Source organism: Chiloscyllium plagiosum, unplaced genomic scaffold, assembly GCF_037043375.1.
Source record: "Chiloscyllium plagiosum isolate Xiang-an unplaced genomic scaffold, Cpla_swu_hap1 HiC_scaffold_33, whole genome shotgun sequence".
In the NCBI taxonomy this organism is placed as follows: domain Eukaryota; kingdom Metazoa; phylum Chordata; class Chondrichthyes; order Orectolobiformes; family Hemiscylliidae; genus Chiloscyllium; species Chiloscyllium plagiosum.
This window is the reverse complement of record NW_028270171.1, coordinates 5,705,685-5,723,422: the sequence shown is the minus strand read 5'-3', so window position 1 is coordinate 5,723,422 and position 17,738 is coordinate 5,705,685. Positions and strand designations below refer to the sequence as shown.

Below are 17,738 nucleotides of genomic sequence, written 5' to 3'. Positions count from 1 at the left end.
GGTGACTATTCCTGGCAGTGGGGGCCTGCAGGTTAAGGCCTCTCTGTACATGGATGACGTCGCCGTTTTCTGCTCGGATCCGCTGTCCGTGCGCAGACTCATGCGCATATGTGACCAGTTCAAACGGGCCTCAGGGGCCAAGGTCAACCGAGGCAAGAGCGAGGCCATGCTCTTCGGGAACTGGGCCGACCAATCCTCGATCCCCTTCACCGTCAGGACTGACCACCTGAAGGTGCTGGGTATTTGGTTCAGAGGGGCTGGGGCGTGCGCCAAGTCTTGGGAGGAGCGTATCAGCAAAGTGAGGCAGAAACTGGGCAGATGGGAGCAACGGTCGCTCTCCATCGCGGGAAAAAATCTGGTCATCAGGTGTGAGTGTTGTTATATGTGGCATGGGTCTAGCATCTTCCCAGAACCTGTGCCACCGCAGTCACCCAGGCATCTTCCATTTTATATGGAGATCAAAGATGGACCGGGTCCGAAGGGGCAGAATGTACAAAGATCTGGGCAACGGGGAAAAAAGCACGTCCAATGCCACCCTCATCCTGATGGCACAACTCAAGCTGTGCGTGGATCCCCGGTACGCAAACACCAAGTGTCACTACGTACTGAGGTTCTGCCTGTCCCCGGTGTTGCGAAGGATGGGCCTGGCCTCGCTGCCGCGGAACGCTCCGAGTAGTTGGACCGTTCCGTATCACCTGTCCTTCGTGGAGAAGTTTATGAAGAAAAACACCTTTGACCACAAGTCCATCAGGAAGTGGTCAGCACGTAGTGTCCTTGAGACCCTTCGGGAAAAGGAGAGGGCTGATCTTGTCGAGCGGTTCCCTGAGCAGACTGTCAAAGCCATTTGGCAGAATGCCTCATCGCCAGAGCTTTCCAACAAGCACCAAGACATGGCTTGGCTGGTGGTGAGAAGGGCTCTGCCTGTGAGATCCTTTATGCACGCCCGGACTCTCTGCCGCACCGCACGCTGCCCTCGAAGCGGCTGCGGGGGGGACGAGACTGTCACACACCTCCTTCTGGAATGTGCCTATGCAGAGGAAGTCTGGAGAGGAATGCAGTGGTGTTTGTCGAGGTTCGTCCCAAGCAGCGCCGTGACGTGGGACTCCATGCTCTACGTCCTGTTCCCCGGGACGCACACCGAGACGAACATTAACTGTGCCTGGAGGATCATCAACTCAATGAAAGATGCTCTTTGGTCTTCCCGAAATCTGTTGGTCTTCCAGCTGAAGGAGTTGACCCCGACTGAGTGTTGCAGACTGGCACATTCCAAGGTCCAGGTCTACGTGTTGAGGGACGAGCTGAAGCTTGGGGCAGCTGTCGCCAAGGCGCGGTGGGGAAAGACCACTGTGTACCATCTGCCTGCCTAAAAAGAACAGGGGGCCCATTCAGTAATTGGGCTCCGCTGATGCCTCAGCAGAAGAGCTGAATAGCATAGACTTGTATATACGAATGCTTTCTGTATGTAAAGAAATGCAATGTTCACATATGAAATGGCATCACCAATTGTATAGATATCAAAATAATTTTATGAATAAAGTATACTTTTGAAATTAAAAAAAACTCACTATAGCTCCTCAGACAAGACCTTCTAAACCCATGACCACTTCTATTCAGAAGGACAAGGGCAGGTCAATTCAAAATGGCGGCGAAGTAGGACACATCATATAACCCCACGTTGGCCTATTACCTGGCCTTGACCTCTTCATTTCCAACTGCCGCCGGGACATTAACTGCCTCAACCTGTCTACCCCCCTCCCCCACTCCAACCTCTCACCCTCACAATGCGCAGCCCTCCAATCCCTCTGCTCCAATCCCAACCTCACCATCAAGCCAGCAGATAAAGGGGGCGCAGTGGTAGTCTGGCGCACTGACCTCTACACCGCTGAAGCCAAACATCAACTTGAGGACACCTCTTCCTACTGTCCCCTCGACCATGACCCCACCCGCCATCACCAAACCATCATCTGCCAGACCATACAGAACCTCATCACCTCAGGAGATCTCCCACCCACAGCTTCCAACCTCATAGTCCGGGAACCCCACACTGCCCGGTTCTACCTCCTTCCCAAGATCCACAAGCCTGACCACCCTGGCCGACCCATTGTCTCAGCATGCTCCTGCCCCACTGAACTCATCTCTACCTACCTCGACACTGTCCTATCCCCCCTAGTCCAGGAACTCCCCACATACGTTCGAGACACCACCCACGCCCTCCACCTCCTCCAAGACTTCCGTTTCCCCGGCCCCCAACGCCTCATCTTCACCATGGATATCCAATCCCTCTACACCTCCATCTGCTATGACCAGGGCCTCCAAGCCCTCTGTTTTTTCCTCTCCAGACGTCCCCAACAGAACCCTTCCACCGACACTCTCATTCGTTTGGCCGAACTGGTCCTCACCCTTAACAATTTCTCCTTTGAATCCTCCCACTTCCACCAGACCAAAGGGGTAGCCATGGGCACACGTATGGGCCCCAGCTATGCCTGTCTCTTTGTTGGCTACGTAGAGCAGTTGATCTTCCGTAGTTACACCAGCACCACTCCCCACCTCTTCCTCCGCTACATTGATAACTGCATTGGCGCCACCTCATGCTTCCGCGAGGAGGTTGAGCAATTCATCAACTTCAGCAACACATTCCACCCTGACCTTAAATTTACCTGGACCATCTCTGACACTTCCCTCCCCTTCCTGGACCTCTCCATCTCCATTAATGATGACCGACTTGACACTGACATTTTTTACAAACCCACCGACTCCCACAGCTACCTGGATTACACCTCTTCCCACCCTACCTCTTGCAAAAATGCCATCCCGTATTCCCAATTCCTCCGCCTCCACCAGATCTGCTCCCATGAGGACCAGTTCCACCACAGAACACACCAGATGGCCTCCTTCTTTAGAGACCGCAATTTCCCTTCCCACGTGGTTAAAGATGCCGTCCAACGCATCTCGTCTACATCCCGCACCTCCGCCCTCAGACCCCACCCCACAAGGACAGAACGCCTCTGGTGCTCACCTTCCACCCTACCAACCTTTGCATAAACCAAATCATCCGCCGACATTTCCGCCACCTCCAAACAGACCCCACCACCATGGATATATTTCCCTCCCCACCCCTTTCCGCCTTCCGCAAAGACCGTTCCCTCAGTGACTACCTGGTCAGGTCCACGCCCCCCTACAACCCACCCTCCCATCCTGGCACTTTCCCCTGCCACCGCAGGAACTGTAAAACTTGCGCCCACACCTCCTCCCTCACCTCTATCCAAGGCCCTAAAGGAGCCTTCCACATCCATCAAAGTTTTACTTGCACATCCACTAATATCATTTATTGTATCCGTTGCTCCCGATGCGGTCTCCTCTACATTGGGGAGACTGGGCGCCTCCCAGCAGAGCGCTTTAGGGAACATCTCCGGGACACCCGCACCAATCAACCACACCACCCCGTGGCCCAACATTTCAACTCCCCCTCCCACTCTGCCGAGGACATGGAGGTCCTGGGCCTCCTTCACCACCGCTCCCTCACCACCAGACGCCTGGAGGAAGAACGCCTCATCTTCTGCCTCCGAACACTTCAACCCCAGGGCATCAATGTGGACTTCAACAGTTTCCTCATTTCCCCTTCCCCCACCTCACCCTGGTTCTAAACTTCCAGCTCAGCACTGTCCCCATGACTCGTCCGGACTTGTCCTACCTGCCTATCTCCTTTTCCACCTATCCACTCCACCCTCTCCCCCCGACCTATCACCTTCATCTCCTCCCCCACTCACCCATTGTACTCTATGCTACTTTCTCCCCACCCCCACTCTCCTCTAGCTTATCTCTCCACGCTCCAGGCTCACTGCCTTTATTCCTGATGAAGGGCTTTTGCCCGAAACGTCGATTTCGAAGCTCCTTGGATGCTGCCTGAACTGCTGTGCTCTTCCAGCACCACTAATCCAGAATATAGAGCTCATCTGCTGAGTCTGTTTCCTCTCGTTTATTTCTTCTCTTTTGGGGTTTCTTTTCTTTCTTGTCTCTTCTTTCTTTTCCCAGCCACGGACTCGTGGCCATGTACTCGGCACAGACCCAGTGAACCAAACTCTCGGCCCGGTGTAGCGGTCTCTTTGCCCAGTGTGGGTGGTCATTTGACCCGGTGAGGCAATCTCTCGGCCTGGGATGGGCGGTCTCTTGGCCCAGGGTGGCTTCAGCATGGACTTCCGACCTCAAGGTGATTCCTTGAAGTGTGGTCCCGCTGGTTAAGAACGACTTGAACATCCAGCTTTATTTCTTTACAGACCTTCTTAGGTTTAATTAGAAAATAATGTGCAACATTTAAACTTACTTTGTATGTTTTACGTTGTACTATAATTACTGCAATGTTTAACTTTATTCTTTTTACTTGGTCCTTATGATTCTGTACCCAGGTACTTGTACCTATGATGACTCCTTGTGTGGTGACAATATACACTTTTCATTATACACTGTACTTGAGTGCACGTGACAATAAACTCAAAATCAAACACCCCATGCAGAAACATCACCATGTGCAAGCTCTCCTCTGAGCTACTCACCATCCTGACTTGGAAATACATCACCGTTCCTTCAGTGTCACTGGGTCAAAATCCTGGAAATTCCTCCCTAAGGGCATTGTGGGTCTACCCACAGCACATGGACTGCAGCGGGTCAAGAAGGCAGCTCGCCCCCATCTTCTCAAGGGGCAACTAGGGACGGGCAATAAATGCTGACCCAGCCAGTGACAGTCACATTCCACAAGTGAATGAAAACAAACATTTGCAAAGAAATTACAGAGAGTTGCAAACATTATAAATTAGTTGTAATGAGGGACTTTAATTACATAATTCAGGCTGAGATAGCTGTAAAGAGCAGCAAGAGATGGGCATGCCTGGATGGTGTTGAGGAAAACAGTGTACGTACATCAATATGTGCTCAGTTCAACAACAGAGGAGACTCTGCTGACTCAGTTCTTGGGAACAGGGTAGATTAAGCATGGCACATGAGAGCAGGGGACTGTTTAGGGAAAAGTGGGTCATTATAGTATAAGAGTTAAGATAAATGGAGGAAAAAGGCACAGGGCAATCCAGAGTAAAAATAGTTAACTGGGCGAATGCAGAGGTCAATGGGGCAACAGTGGAGCTGGGCCGGTTATACTGGTACCCAGGGCTGGCAGGCATGATGGGCTGAATGGCCACCTTTAGTGCCATAACAATTCTGTAATTCTGTAGCACCTTGAACACAGTGAAATGTTACAAGTTATTTGACGGAAATCTAATCAGACATAACTTGTTACCAAACCTGATAAGGAGATATTAGGGTAGGTAATCTGTTGGGTCAAAGAGGTAAGTTCTAAAGAGCATCTTAAAGGAGGACTGTGAAACAGGAAGAACTACATAGTCTATGGTCACCCAGGAGCTGGTCAACAAAGGCTAAATAGATTGGAGAAAACTTTCCCTTTACTCATAGGAACAGGAAAAGGCCATTCAACCCTTTCAGTTTATTCTGTAATTCAATGTGATTGTGCTTGTTTTGAAATACTATCGATTGAAGCCATTCTAGAGGTTGACTTGGAGGTAGGGACTGAGTCAGACTATTCCCTCTCTCTCTCTCTCTCTCTAACATAGGACATTGTAGTGCTGTTTTTGCAACTTGGCGTGGATCAGTAATGTTAACACAGGGATTACTGACAGCACCTTCCTGTGTGATTCAGTACCATGAAGAATCCACATTTCGTGATTCATTGGGGCCAGGTTCCAATTACACAGAAGTGAACATGTTAGCTTTCAATCAGGGGCCATATGTTTTTTAAATGGATCATCTCCCTTATCAAAAACAGACTTGGCCAGTCGTCCATCTCATTTGCTGTCTATGGGATCTCACTGTGCACAAATGAGGCCAGGCTGTTGCCCAAAGTGTGGCACTGGGCTTCAGAAGTTGATTCAGTTTACATGTTGTACTTAGGTTAGGGATTTTCCTCGTGCGATCAGGTGCCACTTATTGTGCTACTTTTTTGCTATAAATTCTGTGTTACGATCGAGCCCTCCACAATCACCTGATGAAGGAGCGTCGCTCCGAAAGCTAGTGTGCTTCCAATTAAACCTGATAGACTATAACCTGGTGTTGTGTGATTTTTATACTTATTGTGCACAGCAAGCTCCCATAACCAACAAGTTCTAATGCCCAGATGTCACATTTCGGTGACATTAGTTGATGGAAAACTTTGGAGAATATCCCTGCTGTGTTCCAAATAGCACCTTGGAGCTTCCCAAGAAGGAAGACTCGGCTTCAGTTTAATTTCTCAGGCAGGGGGAAGGCACCTCCAAAAGTGCAGCCCCCTCGCAGCCCTGTCCCTGCACTATTTCGCATGCGGGGGTCCTATCTGTGGAGTGGAACTCCAGGCCCATGACCCACTGGTTGTGATTCGCCAAAGAGAGCTTTAGCCACTGAGTTACGGCTAACACAGTGCAGCTTTAAGAGACTTTCTGAACCTCTGATCCTTCCGTCCGTTTAAGGCCAGGCCTGTCCAAACTCGCAGGCTGTTGACTGGTGCCCAGACCACTCCCCCACCATGTGACTGAGGAAGATAATAAGCTCACAGCCTCTCCTGACCACCACTCCTTCAACCCCTCAGCCACCCAAGCGGCAGAGTGTTCAAGTTACTGTATTAAACAAGGGGTTGATTGGCAGAAAGGGCAATGAATCACTTCCTCATCCATATACCGCAGGAATGCCAACAATGCAGCACCTCCCTAGACATGCAGCTGCCCTCAGGGTCTTAGTGCTCTCCAGCAATAGCAGCACAGGAATAGGGGAACGAAACACACAGAATGAATGAACTGCGAAAGAGGTTAATAACATGGCCTTTATTCCTGATGAAGGGCTTTTGCCCGAAACATCGATTTTGCCTGTCCTCGGATGCTGCCTGAATTGCTGTGCTCTTCCAGCACCACTAATCCAGAATCTGGTTTCCAGCATCTGCAGTCATTGTTTTTACCTAACAAATTAGAGATAGTCAACATGGCTTTGTGCATGGGAATGGATGGGTATACAAATAGGAAGTGTTTAGAAGGATATGGGCCAAGTGCTGGCAGGTGGGACTAGATTGGGTTGGGATATCTGGTCGGCGTGGACGGGTTGGACCAAAGGGTCTGTTTCTGTGTTGTACATCTCTATGACTCTATAAATGAAGGAAGAGAGAGAGAGAGAGAGACTGAGTAACAACATACAGTGTACTGGTTCTGAAGAAGAGTCATCGGACCTGAAACGTTAACTCTGTTTCTCTCTCCAATAATGCTGGATGGCCTACTGAGTTTCTCCAGCAATTTGTGTTTTCGTTTCAGATTTCCAGCATCGGTGGTTCATTCATTTTTTCCTTTGTATAGTGTAATCGTTTTGTATGTGACTTTTACCCGAAGACTTCGCAAGTATTTTAAACCCTTCCATTACTGCTGTTAGTGGGATCTTGCTGTGCACAAATTGGATGCCAGGTTTCCCAGGTATTATACGTTTCTGAAGAGTTTCATTGGCAGGACGCCCGTGTGTCTTGAACTTGTGAAAGACATTATATAAAAGCAATAAAATTCCAACAATCCCTATAGTGTGGAAACAGGCCCTTCAGCCCCAGAAGCCCACACCAACCGTTTGAAGAGTAACCCACTCAGACCCATTCCACTACATTTACCCCTGACTGATTCACCTAATCTACCCATCCCTGCACACTATGGGCAATTTAGCACGGCCAATCCACCCTAACCTGCAAATCTTTGGTTATGGGAGGAAACCGGAGCACCCGGAGGAAACCCACGCAGACACAGGGAGAATGTGCAAACTCCTTACAGTCACCTGAGGCTAGAATCAAACCTGGTTCCCCGGTGCGGTGAGGCAGCAGTGCTAACCACTCAGCCACCGTGTCTCTTTTCCAAGTCACATACATTGACAAAATGTGTGACTCAATACTGTGTGACTCCAGGATTGGAGAAACAGGAGCAGAATTGTCAATGGGTCACTTTTCATTCACACACCAATGCACACAGGTAATCCTGTAGACCCCTTTGAGGAGGCTGCTCTTTCTGTAGAATCAGTACAAAGAAGCCGCAACTTGTAACATGAAACAGGGGAGCTAAAGTGGCTCACAGAACTCCTGATGTGAACGCCATTTTGTTCATTCACTGTGGAGGTGCCGGTGTTGGACTGAGGGTGGGCAAAGTCAGAAGTCACATGACGCCAGGTTATAGTCCAACAGATTTATTTGAAATCACAAGCTTTCAGAGCGCTGCTCCTTTGTCAGCTGAAGTGATTTCATCTGGTGAAGGGGCAATGCTCCAAAAGCTTGTGGTTTCAAATAAACCTATTGGACTATAACTTGGTGTCTCGTGACTTCTGTTTTGCTCTTTGGTTCAAGTAGCAACCACGGAGATAGATTGATTTGATTTATTGATGGATGTGGAAGGCTCCTTTAGGGCCTTGGATGGAGGTGAGGGAGGAGGTGTGGGCACAGGTTTTGCAACTCCTGCGGGTCGGTGTGGACTTATTGGGCCGAAGGGCCTGTTTCCACACTGTAGGGAATCTTATCTTACACTACAAAGGATGTGTGCTAGGCAAGATCAACATTAATAAGTGCATCACTCTAATGTAGAGAGTCCATTCATCAGTTTAATAACAGCAGGGAAGAAGCTGTTCCTGAACCTGTTTGTGTGTGTGTTCAGGCTTCTATATCTTCTGCTTTATGGAAGAGGTTGTAGGAGATCATTACCGGGGTGGGAGGGGTCTTTGATGATGTTGATTGCCTTTCCACAGCAGTGAGAAGTGTAAATGGAGTCCATGGATGGGAGGTTGGCTTCTGTGATGGTCCTGGGCTGGGCACACCACCTTCTGTAGTTTCTTACGGTCTTGGGCAGAGCAGTTGCTGTATTAGGCCGTGATACACTCAGGCAGTATGCTCTCAATGGTGTATCTGTGGAAGTTTGTGAGGGTCTTTATGGACATGTTGGATTTTTTGAGCCTCTTGAGGAAGAAGAGGCATTGTTGTGCCTTCCTGACAGTCACGTCTATGTGGGAAGTCCAGAACAGGCTATCATCACTCCTGAGGACTTTGAGGACCTCAACCACAGCTCCTTTGATGTAGAGGGGGGCGTGTTCCCCTCCTTTTTTCCTGAATTCGAGACATAGAGAGCAAGCTAAAGTTTGGAGTCTGGGTGAGTCTCCACTGTTTTGGTTTCTGGTTTAGCTACAGTTGGGTTCTTTAGGACCCAGAAAGAACCTTTTGGCCTTGTCACTGAGAAGCTCACCAAATAAGGGAAGTGACTGGAGCTAAAACTCAATAAATATTCATAGACTAGGATGTGCCTAGATTAACAGCGATTAGTCAGGGGAGGACGCCGGAATTCGAGGCTGAGTCCAGCCCCAGTGTAAGCAGCCGGCTCGCTTGCTCGGTTCCTCATTTGCAGTTCTCGCTGTAACAGCCGGCAGGATGAGCGGTAAAGACAGCAGTCCTCAGGAAAAATACAAGCTGGTCGTAGTGGGAGGCGGTGGGGTCGGCAAGAGTGCTCTCACTATTCAGTTCATCCAGGTAACTGGGCGCCGCGCCGAGCGCAGACAGACACCAAGGAAAAAAAAGTTTGGACAAACTTTTTAGAAAACTTTCACATAAGTTCACTAGCGCCGGAGGAAAGAGACCCGCCCGTGTTCTGAGTACTCCTGATCTACAGTGTCATGCCTCAGCTGGTCCAGACTCACTTTCTTAAAAACAAACGAACAAATCTATATAATTCAGCTTATTACTGATGAAGTTAATGATCTTGACTATCTGGGATGGGGATTTACATTTTCTCTGAAGGGTTCCAGCTCCTCTTGTGGGCTCTGAGGGTTTTTAAAACCAGCAAAAAAAAATCCAATTATTTTTCGTCCCTCTGCAAGTGGGAGGTGAGTTTTGATCTTTAATTTAGGATTCGTTCTCTGATTCAGGGTGACAAAGTGACGTTTTAAAAAATTATTTTAACTGTGGTCAGATTGGTTTGTGAAGGAGCAGGAGGATGATTTAGTGAGGTTAGTGGTTTGAATTGTTCTGTGTGTGTGTTTGACAACGCTGTTCTCTACTTTCTGGATGCCCTGTGCAAACTTGTTTTTTTATTAAAGAAAGAGTATATTTGGTAATTTAACTCAAACTGTCGCAGTGAGCGGTTCCTGATGTTATGTGGGGATTTGACTGGGTGGTGTACCATCATATTCTAGCTGGCATTCAGTGGCCCAGAGTTGGAGATGTAAAACTGTCTCTGTAACCTTTTCCAACTTTATCGCTCTCCTGTGTCCCTCCAGTTCTGGTCTCTTGTGGATCCCTGTTTTTTTTTCTTCATCGGTTCGTAATGTTGTGTGCAGTTTTGTCGTCCTTAACTCAGGAAGAATGTTCTTGCTATAGAGGGAGTACAACAAAGGTTTACCAAGTTGATTCTTGAGGGTGGCAGGACTGACTGTTCAGGGGAGAGAGAGAGAGAGTCAGTTAGGATTCTATTCACTGGAGTTGAGAAGGATTGAGGTGGGGATGGTGGTGGAGGATCTCATCAAAACCTAGAAAATTCTACCTGGAGTAGACCGGGTAAACACAGGAAGGGTGTTCCTGATGACTGGGGAGTTCAGAACCAGAGGATAAGAGGCAAACCATTTGGGACTGGGATGAGGAGGAATGTCTTCACCCAGAGAGTGGGGAGCCTGGGGAATTCTCTCCCACAGAAAGCAGTTGAGGCCAAACTGTAATGTGATTTCAGCAGGAAGATAGATATAGCACTTGTGACTGAAGGGAGAGGACAGGATTAGGGTATTGAGCTCGATGGTCAGCGGTGATCATGTTGAGTGGGTTAGCAGGCTTGAGGGGGCTGAATGGCCTATTCCTATCTTCTACGTTTCTGAAATGGTGATTTTATTTTAAGCCAGGGTTTCCCAAAGTAGTGGGGGTCGAGACTGCCAAGTGTGTGGGGCTGTTGCTGCTCGCTGATCTCAATATAAGCCATGGAGATCTATCTGAGTTACAATAGATTTGAGCCCACTCTGACAACACCCCCCACCCCCCTGCCCGCCCAGTCTGTCAGGGTAGCAGCTATGCTTAGAAATAGCTTGAGGATGGGTAAAGGTGTGGGAGGCACCACCTTCAGCTCTCTTGCACAACCTGTCTGTCTGTCTGTCTGTCTGTCTGTCTGTCTGTCTCTCTGTCTCTCTGTCTCTCTGTCTCTCTGTCTGTCTGTCTGTCTGTCTGTCTGTCTGTCTGTCTGTCTGTCTGTCTGTCTGTGTCTGTCTGTGTCTGTCTCTCTGTCTGTCTCTCTGTCTGTCTCTCTGTCTGTCTCTCTGTCTGTCTCTCTGTCTGTCTCTCTGTCTCTCTGTCTGTCTGTCTCTCTGTCTGTCTCTCTGTCTGTCTGTCTGTCTGTCTGTCTGTCTCTCTGTCTGTCTGTCTGTCTGTCTCTCCCCTTCAAAACCTCCCTATGACCTGACTGAGCTTTTGGTCACCAAACCAAGCACAGGAAATCTGAAACAAAACCAGAGAGTGCTGGAGAAACTCAGCAGGCCTGGCAGTGTCTGTGGAGAGAGAAAGCGGAGTTAACGTTTCGAGTCCGGTGTTCCTCCTTCAGAGCTTTTAGTCATCTGTCCTGACCTCGAGTCTGGTAAGATGATGTCAAATTTTGTTTGATGATTGAAACACTTCCCTCCCCAGCGTTTTCTTTTCTCAGCTGGAGGTGCTAAATAAATGCAAGTTGTTGTTGCCTGAGGGGCTGCTAAATCAATTCTAGTTTGACGAGGTGTTGGACTGGGGTGAGCAAAATTTAAAATCTCTCAACACCAGGTTATAGTGCTTGATTTGGAAGCACTAGCTTTCGGAAACGCTGCTCCTTCAGGTGATTGTGGAGCAGGATCATGAGACAGAGTTTACAGCAAATGATCATAGTGTCGTGCAACTGAAATGATCATCTTTTGCTATCTCTCATGATCCTGTTCCACATCTACCTGATGAAGGAGCAGTGCTCTGAAAGCTAGTGGGTGGCACGGTGGCACAGTGGTTAGCACTGCTGCCTCACAGCGCCAGAGACCCGGGTTCAATTCCCGCCTCAGGCGACTGACTGTGTGGAGTTTGCACGTTCTCCCCGTGTCTGCGTGGGTTTCCTCCGGGTGCTCCGGTTTCCTCCCACAGTCCAAAAATGTGCAGGGGTCAGGTGAATTGGCCATGCTAAATTGCCTGTAGTGTTAGGTAAGGGGTAAATGTATGGGTGGGTTGCGCTTCGGAGGGGCGGTGTGGACTTGTTGGGCCGAAGGGCCTGTTTCCACACTGTAAGTAATCTAATCTAATCTAATCTAGTGCTTCCAAATAAACCCTTTGGACTATAACCTGGTGGTGGGTGATTTTTTAATTCTAGTTTGATTTCACTGTCTCCCAACTAATACACGAGCTCTGTTATCCATGGAACTGAGTGCAGGAATGTAGGTGAGACCAGGGCAGACTAAGTGATCTGTTATGACGTCTGGCAACACAGGATGTTGTGGAGCAATTAAAGCGAGAACCGGCAGGTTTCACATTCTTTGGGTGGGGAGCCAGGGATGTAAAGTTTTTTTTTGTTTTTCTCTCTCTCTCTCTTTCTCTTCCCCCTTGTTTTCGTGTTTCTGAAGCGGTGATTATCTCCAGTTCAAGTTGCAGAAAACCTCTTGAAAACTGAGAATCGCTCCGAGGGGACTGTCTCCGCCCGGCCAGCCCTTGCCTCACTTTCAGAACCGCTGCACATTTCCTGTTTTTGCTGCGTGGCTTTTTTTTTTGTTATTTTTGAATGATAAAGTGTGTGTGTGTGTACACACAGAGTGGGGTCAGCCTTGCTGCGACCCTTGACCCATTCAGGATCTCGGCCTAAATCCCGTCACAGTTGGTAAAATTCCAGGGACTGGGTTCGGAGGTCAGGCTTGGGTGGGGATTCGCTGGTAGTTTCCAAACAAACCTGGAGCTGGAACACCGAGCAGATGATCACCGGGAGCTGCTCTGTGGTGGAACAAGTTGCTCAGGGAAATGGTGGTGCTGCTCTCGAACTCAGTGTAGGCTCGTCTGGCACAATGTAACAGGCACTTTTAATCTCTACAGCTCTGGGCATGAAGGTCTGAGATATTACAGACCGGTCATTGAAGTGATTATCTGAAAAATGGTAGCTATGATGTGGAGGAGCCAGTGTTAGACTGGGGTGTACAAAGTTTTAAAATCACAGGTTGTAGTCCAGCAGGTTTATTTGGAAGCACTAGCTTTCGGAGCGCTGCCCCTTCATCAGGTAGCTGTGGAGCAGGATCACAAGATGCAGAATTTACAGCAAAAGATCCGTGTCATGCAACTGAAATGATAAACTTTTGTTATAAATTCTGTGTCTTGTGATCCTGCTCCACATCTAAGTGATGAAAGAGCAGCACTCCGAAAGCTAGTGTTTCCAAATAAACCAGTTGGACTATAATCTGGTGTTGAGTGATTTTTTTTTTTAAACTGAAAAATAGTGATAGCAGGATTTGGCACTGCTGCTTCCCCCTCCCCCCTCTCCCATCCCCAGCACCACCCTCCCTTTCTCTCTTTTTCTTCCCCTCCTTTTCCCACCCCCACCATATACTCACCCCTCTCCCCAATGCGCTCTCCCTACTAATGTTGTGATTACAACAATTGGGGCTGGAGATGCCTTCCCCAAAGATGATGGGAGTTAATAGCCTAATGGTTTTATCTTGAGACCACTCGGCCCTCTGGATTAATAATGCACCAGTGACCCAGGTTCAAATCCCACCACAACAGATAGTGGAATTTGAATTCAATGAAAATAAATCTGGAGTTAAGAGTCTATCGATGATTCTACTACTGTTCTCAATTGTTGGAAACCCCATCTGCTTCACTAATGTCCTACAGGGAAGGAAACTGCCGTCCTTACTTGGTCTGGCCTACATATGAACTCCAGATCTACAGCAATGGGGTTGACTCTTAACTGCCCTCTGGGCAATTAGGATAGGCAGCGATGCCCTCATCTTGTGGATGCATAAAGAGCAGGGTTAACATGGATCAAATCTGCTTAATTTCTCAGCCGCTGGTTTGCAGACTGATGTTACTCCTGGACTGAATGCATTCTTAAACTTTCAACTTGTTGCAAAATCCATCCATGTGCTTCTCTATCATTGTGATCCCTCCTAGTCAGGCAATCCTGTTGATACTTTGGGCGCTGCAGTTGCTTAGGGACCCAGGTTCGATTCCACCCTCTGGGCGACTATCTGTGTGGATTTTGCATAATCTCCCCGTGTCTGTGTGGGTTTCCTCCAGGTGCTCCTGTTTCCTCCCACAGTCCAAAGATGTGCTGGTTGTGGTGGATTGGCCACATTAAATTCCCCATAGTGTCCAGGGATGTGCAGGCTGGGGGGAGGGGAGCGAAAGTAATCTGTGGGATTAGACCTCTGAGGTGTTTGTGTCAAGAGTTCACAGGACAACCAACCTGAGTTTAAGACAACCCCAAATACAGAAGTGTTTACAAAAGAGAGAAATTGCTGGAGAAAGTCAGTCTGCAGAGAGAGAAACAGTTAATTTTCCAGTTTGGTATGACTTTCCTTCATTCCCACAGAGCTGAGTCGGCAGACAAGTCATACCAAACTTAACATGGACCCTGTTTTCTTTCTGTCTCCACATGTGCTGCCAGATTTGCCAAGTTTCTCCAACACACTCTCTGTTTATTGCAGATTTCCAGCATCTGCAGTATTTGCTTTTACCACAGTGCTTCAGCTGTTCTTTGCCTGGTCCCGAGCTGATCTTCTCCTGTCTGTTATTCCAGGTTCACTCCCTCAGTTCAAGGGTCTCTTATCTCTGGAAGTGTCCTGCCTCTGACCTAGAAGTTCCAGGTTTTCAAATCCCACCAGTCCTAGACTTGTGCCATAATGTGTGCCAATAGTCGATTGTAACTACCGATTCCTGTTTTCAATTCACTTTTTGTGGGAGGAATATGTGGTGGGGTATAAGGTTGCTTTGCCCAGTTGTTAGACTGCTATCTGTCTGTAGAAATCGTCAGTCTGTCAAGAAAGAATTTATATTTCCGTAGCACCTCTTCCCACCCTGGGTGAGTCCCAAGTGGTTCCCTGCCAATGGGGAACCCTCTATTGATGTGTGATGTAGAAAACCCAGCATCTGGTTTGTGGGCACAGGGAGCACCACAAGCAGCTAACAGGAGCCATGTGCCTGCACCTTTGAGTATTGTGGATGTAGGGTTGCTTGCTGAGCTGTAAGGCTCATTTCCAGTCATTTCGTTACCCTACTAGGTAACACCTTCAGTGGGCCTCTGGGCAAAGCAATGCTGATGATTCCTGTTTCCTATTTATATGTTTGGGTTTCTTTGGGTCTGTGGATGTCATTTCCTGTGGTGATGTCTGTGCCGGTTCTTTTCTCGCGGTGGTAGATGGGGTCTAACCCCATGTGTTATTTGATAGAGTTCCGGTTGGAATGCCATGCTTCTAGGAATTCTCGTGCTTGTCTCTGTTTGGCTTGTCCTAGGATGGATGTGTTGTCCCCACGAAGTGGTATCCTTCCTTATCTGTATGTAAGGATACTAGTCAGAGAGGTCGTGTTGTTTTGACATCACTAACCCAAAGAAACCCAAACACATAAATAGAAAGCAGGAATCATCAGCAGTGCTTTGCCCTAAGACCTACCAAAGGTGTTACCTAGTAAAGTGACGAAACGTCTGGAAATGAGCCTTCCAGCTCAGCGAGCAAACCTACATCCAGAACCTCAACCTGAGCTAGAAATCTTCTCAAAACCCGCTAAGACCTTTTTTGAGTATTGTATGCAGTTCTGGTCACCACATCGTAGGAAGGATGTGAAAGCTTTGGAAAGGATGCAGAGGAGATTTACTAGGATGTTGCCTAGTATGGAGGGAAGGTCTTACGAGGAAAGGCTGAGGGACTTGAGGCTGTTTTCGTTAGAAGTTTGAGAGGTGACTTAATTGAGACATATAAGATAATCAAAGGGTTAGATTGGTTGGACGGTGTGATCCTTTTCCCTCTGATGGTGATGGCTAGCTTCAAATTTAGGGGTGATAGGTATAGGGCAGATGTCAGAGGTTCTTTACTCCGAGTAGTAGGGACGTGGAATGCACTGCCTGCAACAGTTGTGGACTTGCCAACTTTACAGGCATTTAAATGGTTATTGGATTGGCATATGGACGAGAATGGAGTAGTGTAGGTTAGATGGGCTTCAGATTGGTTTCACAGGTCAGTGCACCATCGGGGGCTGAAGGGCCTGTACTCCGCTGGAATGTTCTATGTTTTTTATGATTTGCTTTTAATGATGTTGGGTTTAGATTAGATTCCCTACAGTGTGGAAACAGGCCCTTCAGCCCAACAAGTCCACACCAACCCTCCGAAGAGTAACCCACCCAGTCCCATTTCCCTCTAACTAATGTACCTAACACTATGGGCAATTTAGCATGGCCAATTCACCCGACCTGCACATTTTTGGATTGTGGGAGGAAACCGGAGCACCTGGAGAAAACCCACGCAGACACTGGGAGAATGTGCAAACTCCACACAGACAGTTGCCTCAGGCTGGAATTGAACCTGGGACCCTGGTGCCAGCAGTGCTAACCACTGAGCCACCGTGCCTCCCCTTTCAAAGCAGTGGCTGTGGGATCTGTTGTGCTACTTGAGAGGGCAGATCCAGCCACGGCTCAAAGTCCTATCTGGAAGATAGTACTGGCACTGCGTTTTGTGCTCCTGTCCAGGATTGGGGGTTTGAACTCCTAACTCCTCTGACTCCAAAGTCAGCGAGCTGTTTGCTGAGTCATGGTTGGCCTTGTTCTTGGCTGGACATCTGGTGTGTACGATAGGTAGCAGAAGTGGCCAATGGGGGAGTGAGAGTCCTGACGTCTTGGCTCAGGAAGATGTGGTCAGCGTATACCAGGTCACCTCCGACCCCTACTGTGGGCAGTTTGGAGCAGAGCGATGCTAATCTGAAGCTTTGGGGGCCGTTGCCTAGGAAACTGGTGAGCAACAATCTGGTGATTGACAGGAAATGAGAACATTGCTCGTGTTGGGTTTGAATTTCAGTTGAGTTTCCAAAATTTGGAAATAATTTGTTTTTTCACATTTATGAAACAAACCTGGGCATCCAGTATAGAGTGCTACAGCACGGAGACAGGCCCTTTGGCCCAAACTGGTCCATGCTGGTCAAAATGTCCATTCACACTAACCCTATTTCCTTGCACTTGTCCCATGTTCTTCTAAACCTTGCCTATCCATCCTGAACCTGTCAACAGTAATGCTGTTTATTTTTATTTGGAAAGAGGGAAGCCTGGTTCTGGGCCTATATGTGACTCCAGTCCCACACCAACCTGATTGACTCCCAACTATCCTCTAGCAGGAGCTCAATCAGTTGAATTAGAACGAATGAAGAAAGTGAGGACTGCAGATGCTGGGGATCAGAGCTTAAAAATGTGTTGCTGGAAAAGCGCAGCAGGTCAGGCAGCATCAAAGGAACAGGAGATTGGACGTTTCGAGCATAAACCCTTCAGGAATAAGGAGGGTGTGCCAAGCAGGCTAAGATAAAAGGTAGGGAGGAGGGGCGTTGGGAATGCGATAGGTGGAAGGAGGTTAAGGTGAGGGTGATAGGCCGGAGAGGGGGTGGGGGCGGAGAGGTCGGGAAGAAGATTGCAGGTCAAGAAGGCGGTGCTGAGTCTGAGGGTTGGGACTGAGAAAAGGTGGGGGAGGGGAAATGAAGC

The 17,738-nt window shown here is 48.4% G+C and overlaps 1 protein-coding gene across 1 annotated transcript in view; it reads left to right on the top strand.

Moving 5' to 3' along the window:
• Positions 1 to 9,362: 9,362 nt before the first annotated feature.
• LOC122542118 (ras-related protein R-Ras2-like) overlaps positions 9,363 to 17,738 on the top strand; it is a 45,275-nt gene continuing 36,899 nt past the window's right edge. Inside the window, exon 1 of the mRNA XM_043679506.2 lies at positions 9,363 to 9,562. Coding sequence (XP_043535441.1) covers positions 9,464 to 9,562 — 99 coding nt within the window. The 5' untranslated portion in view covers positions 9,363 to 9,463. The remainder of the gene's footprint in view (positions 9,563 to 17,738) is intronic.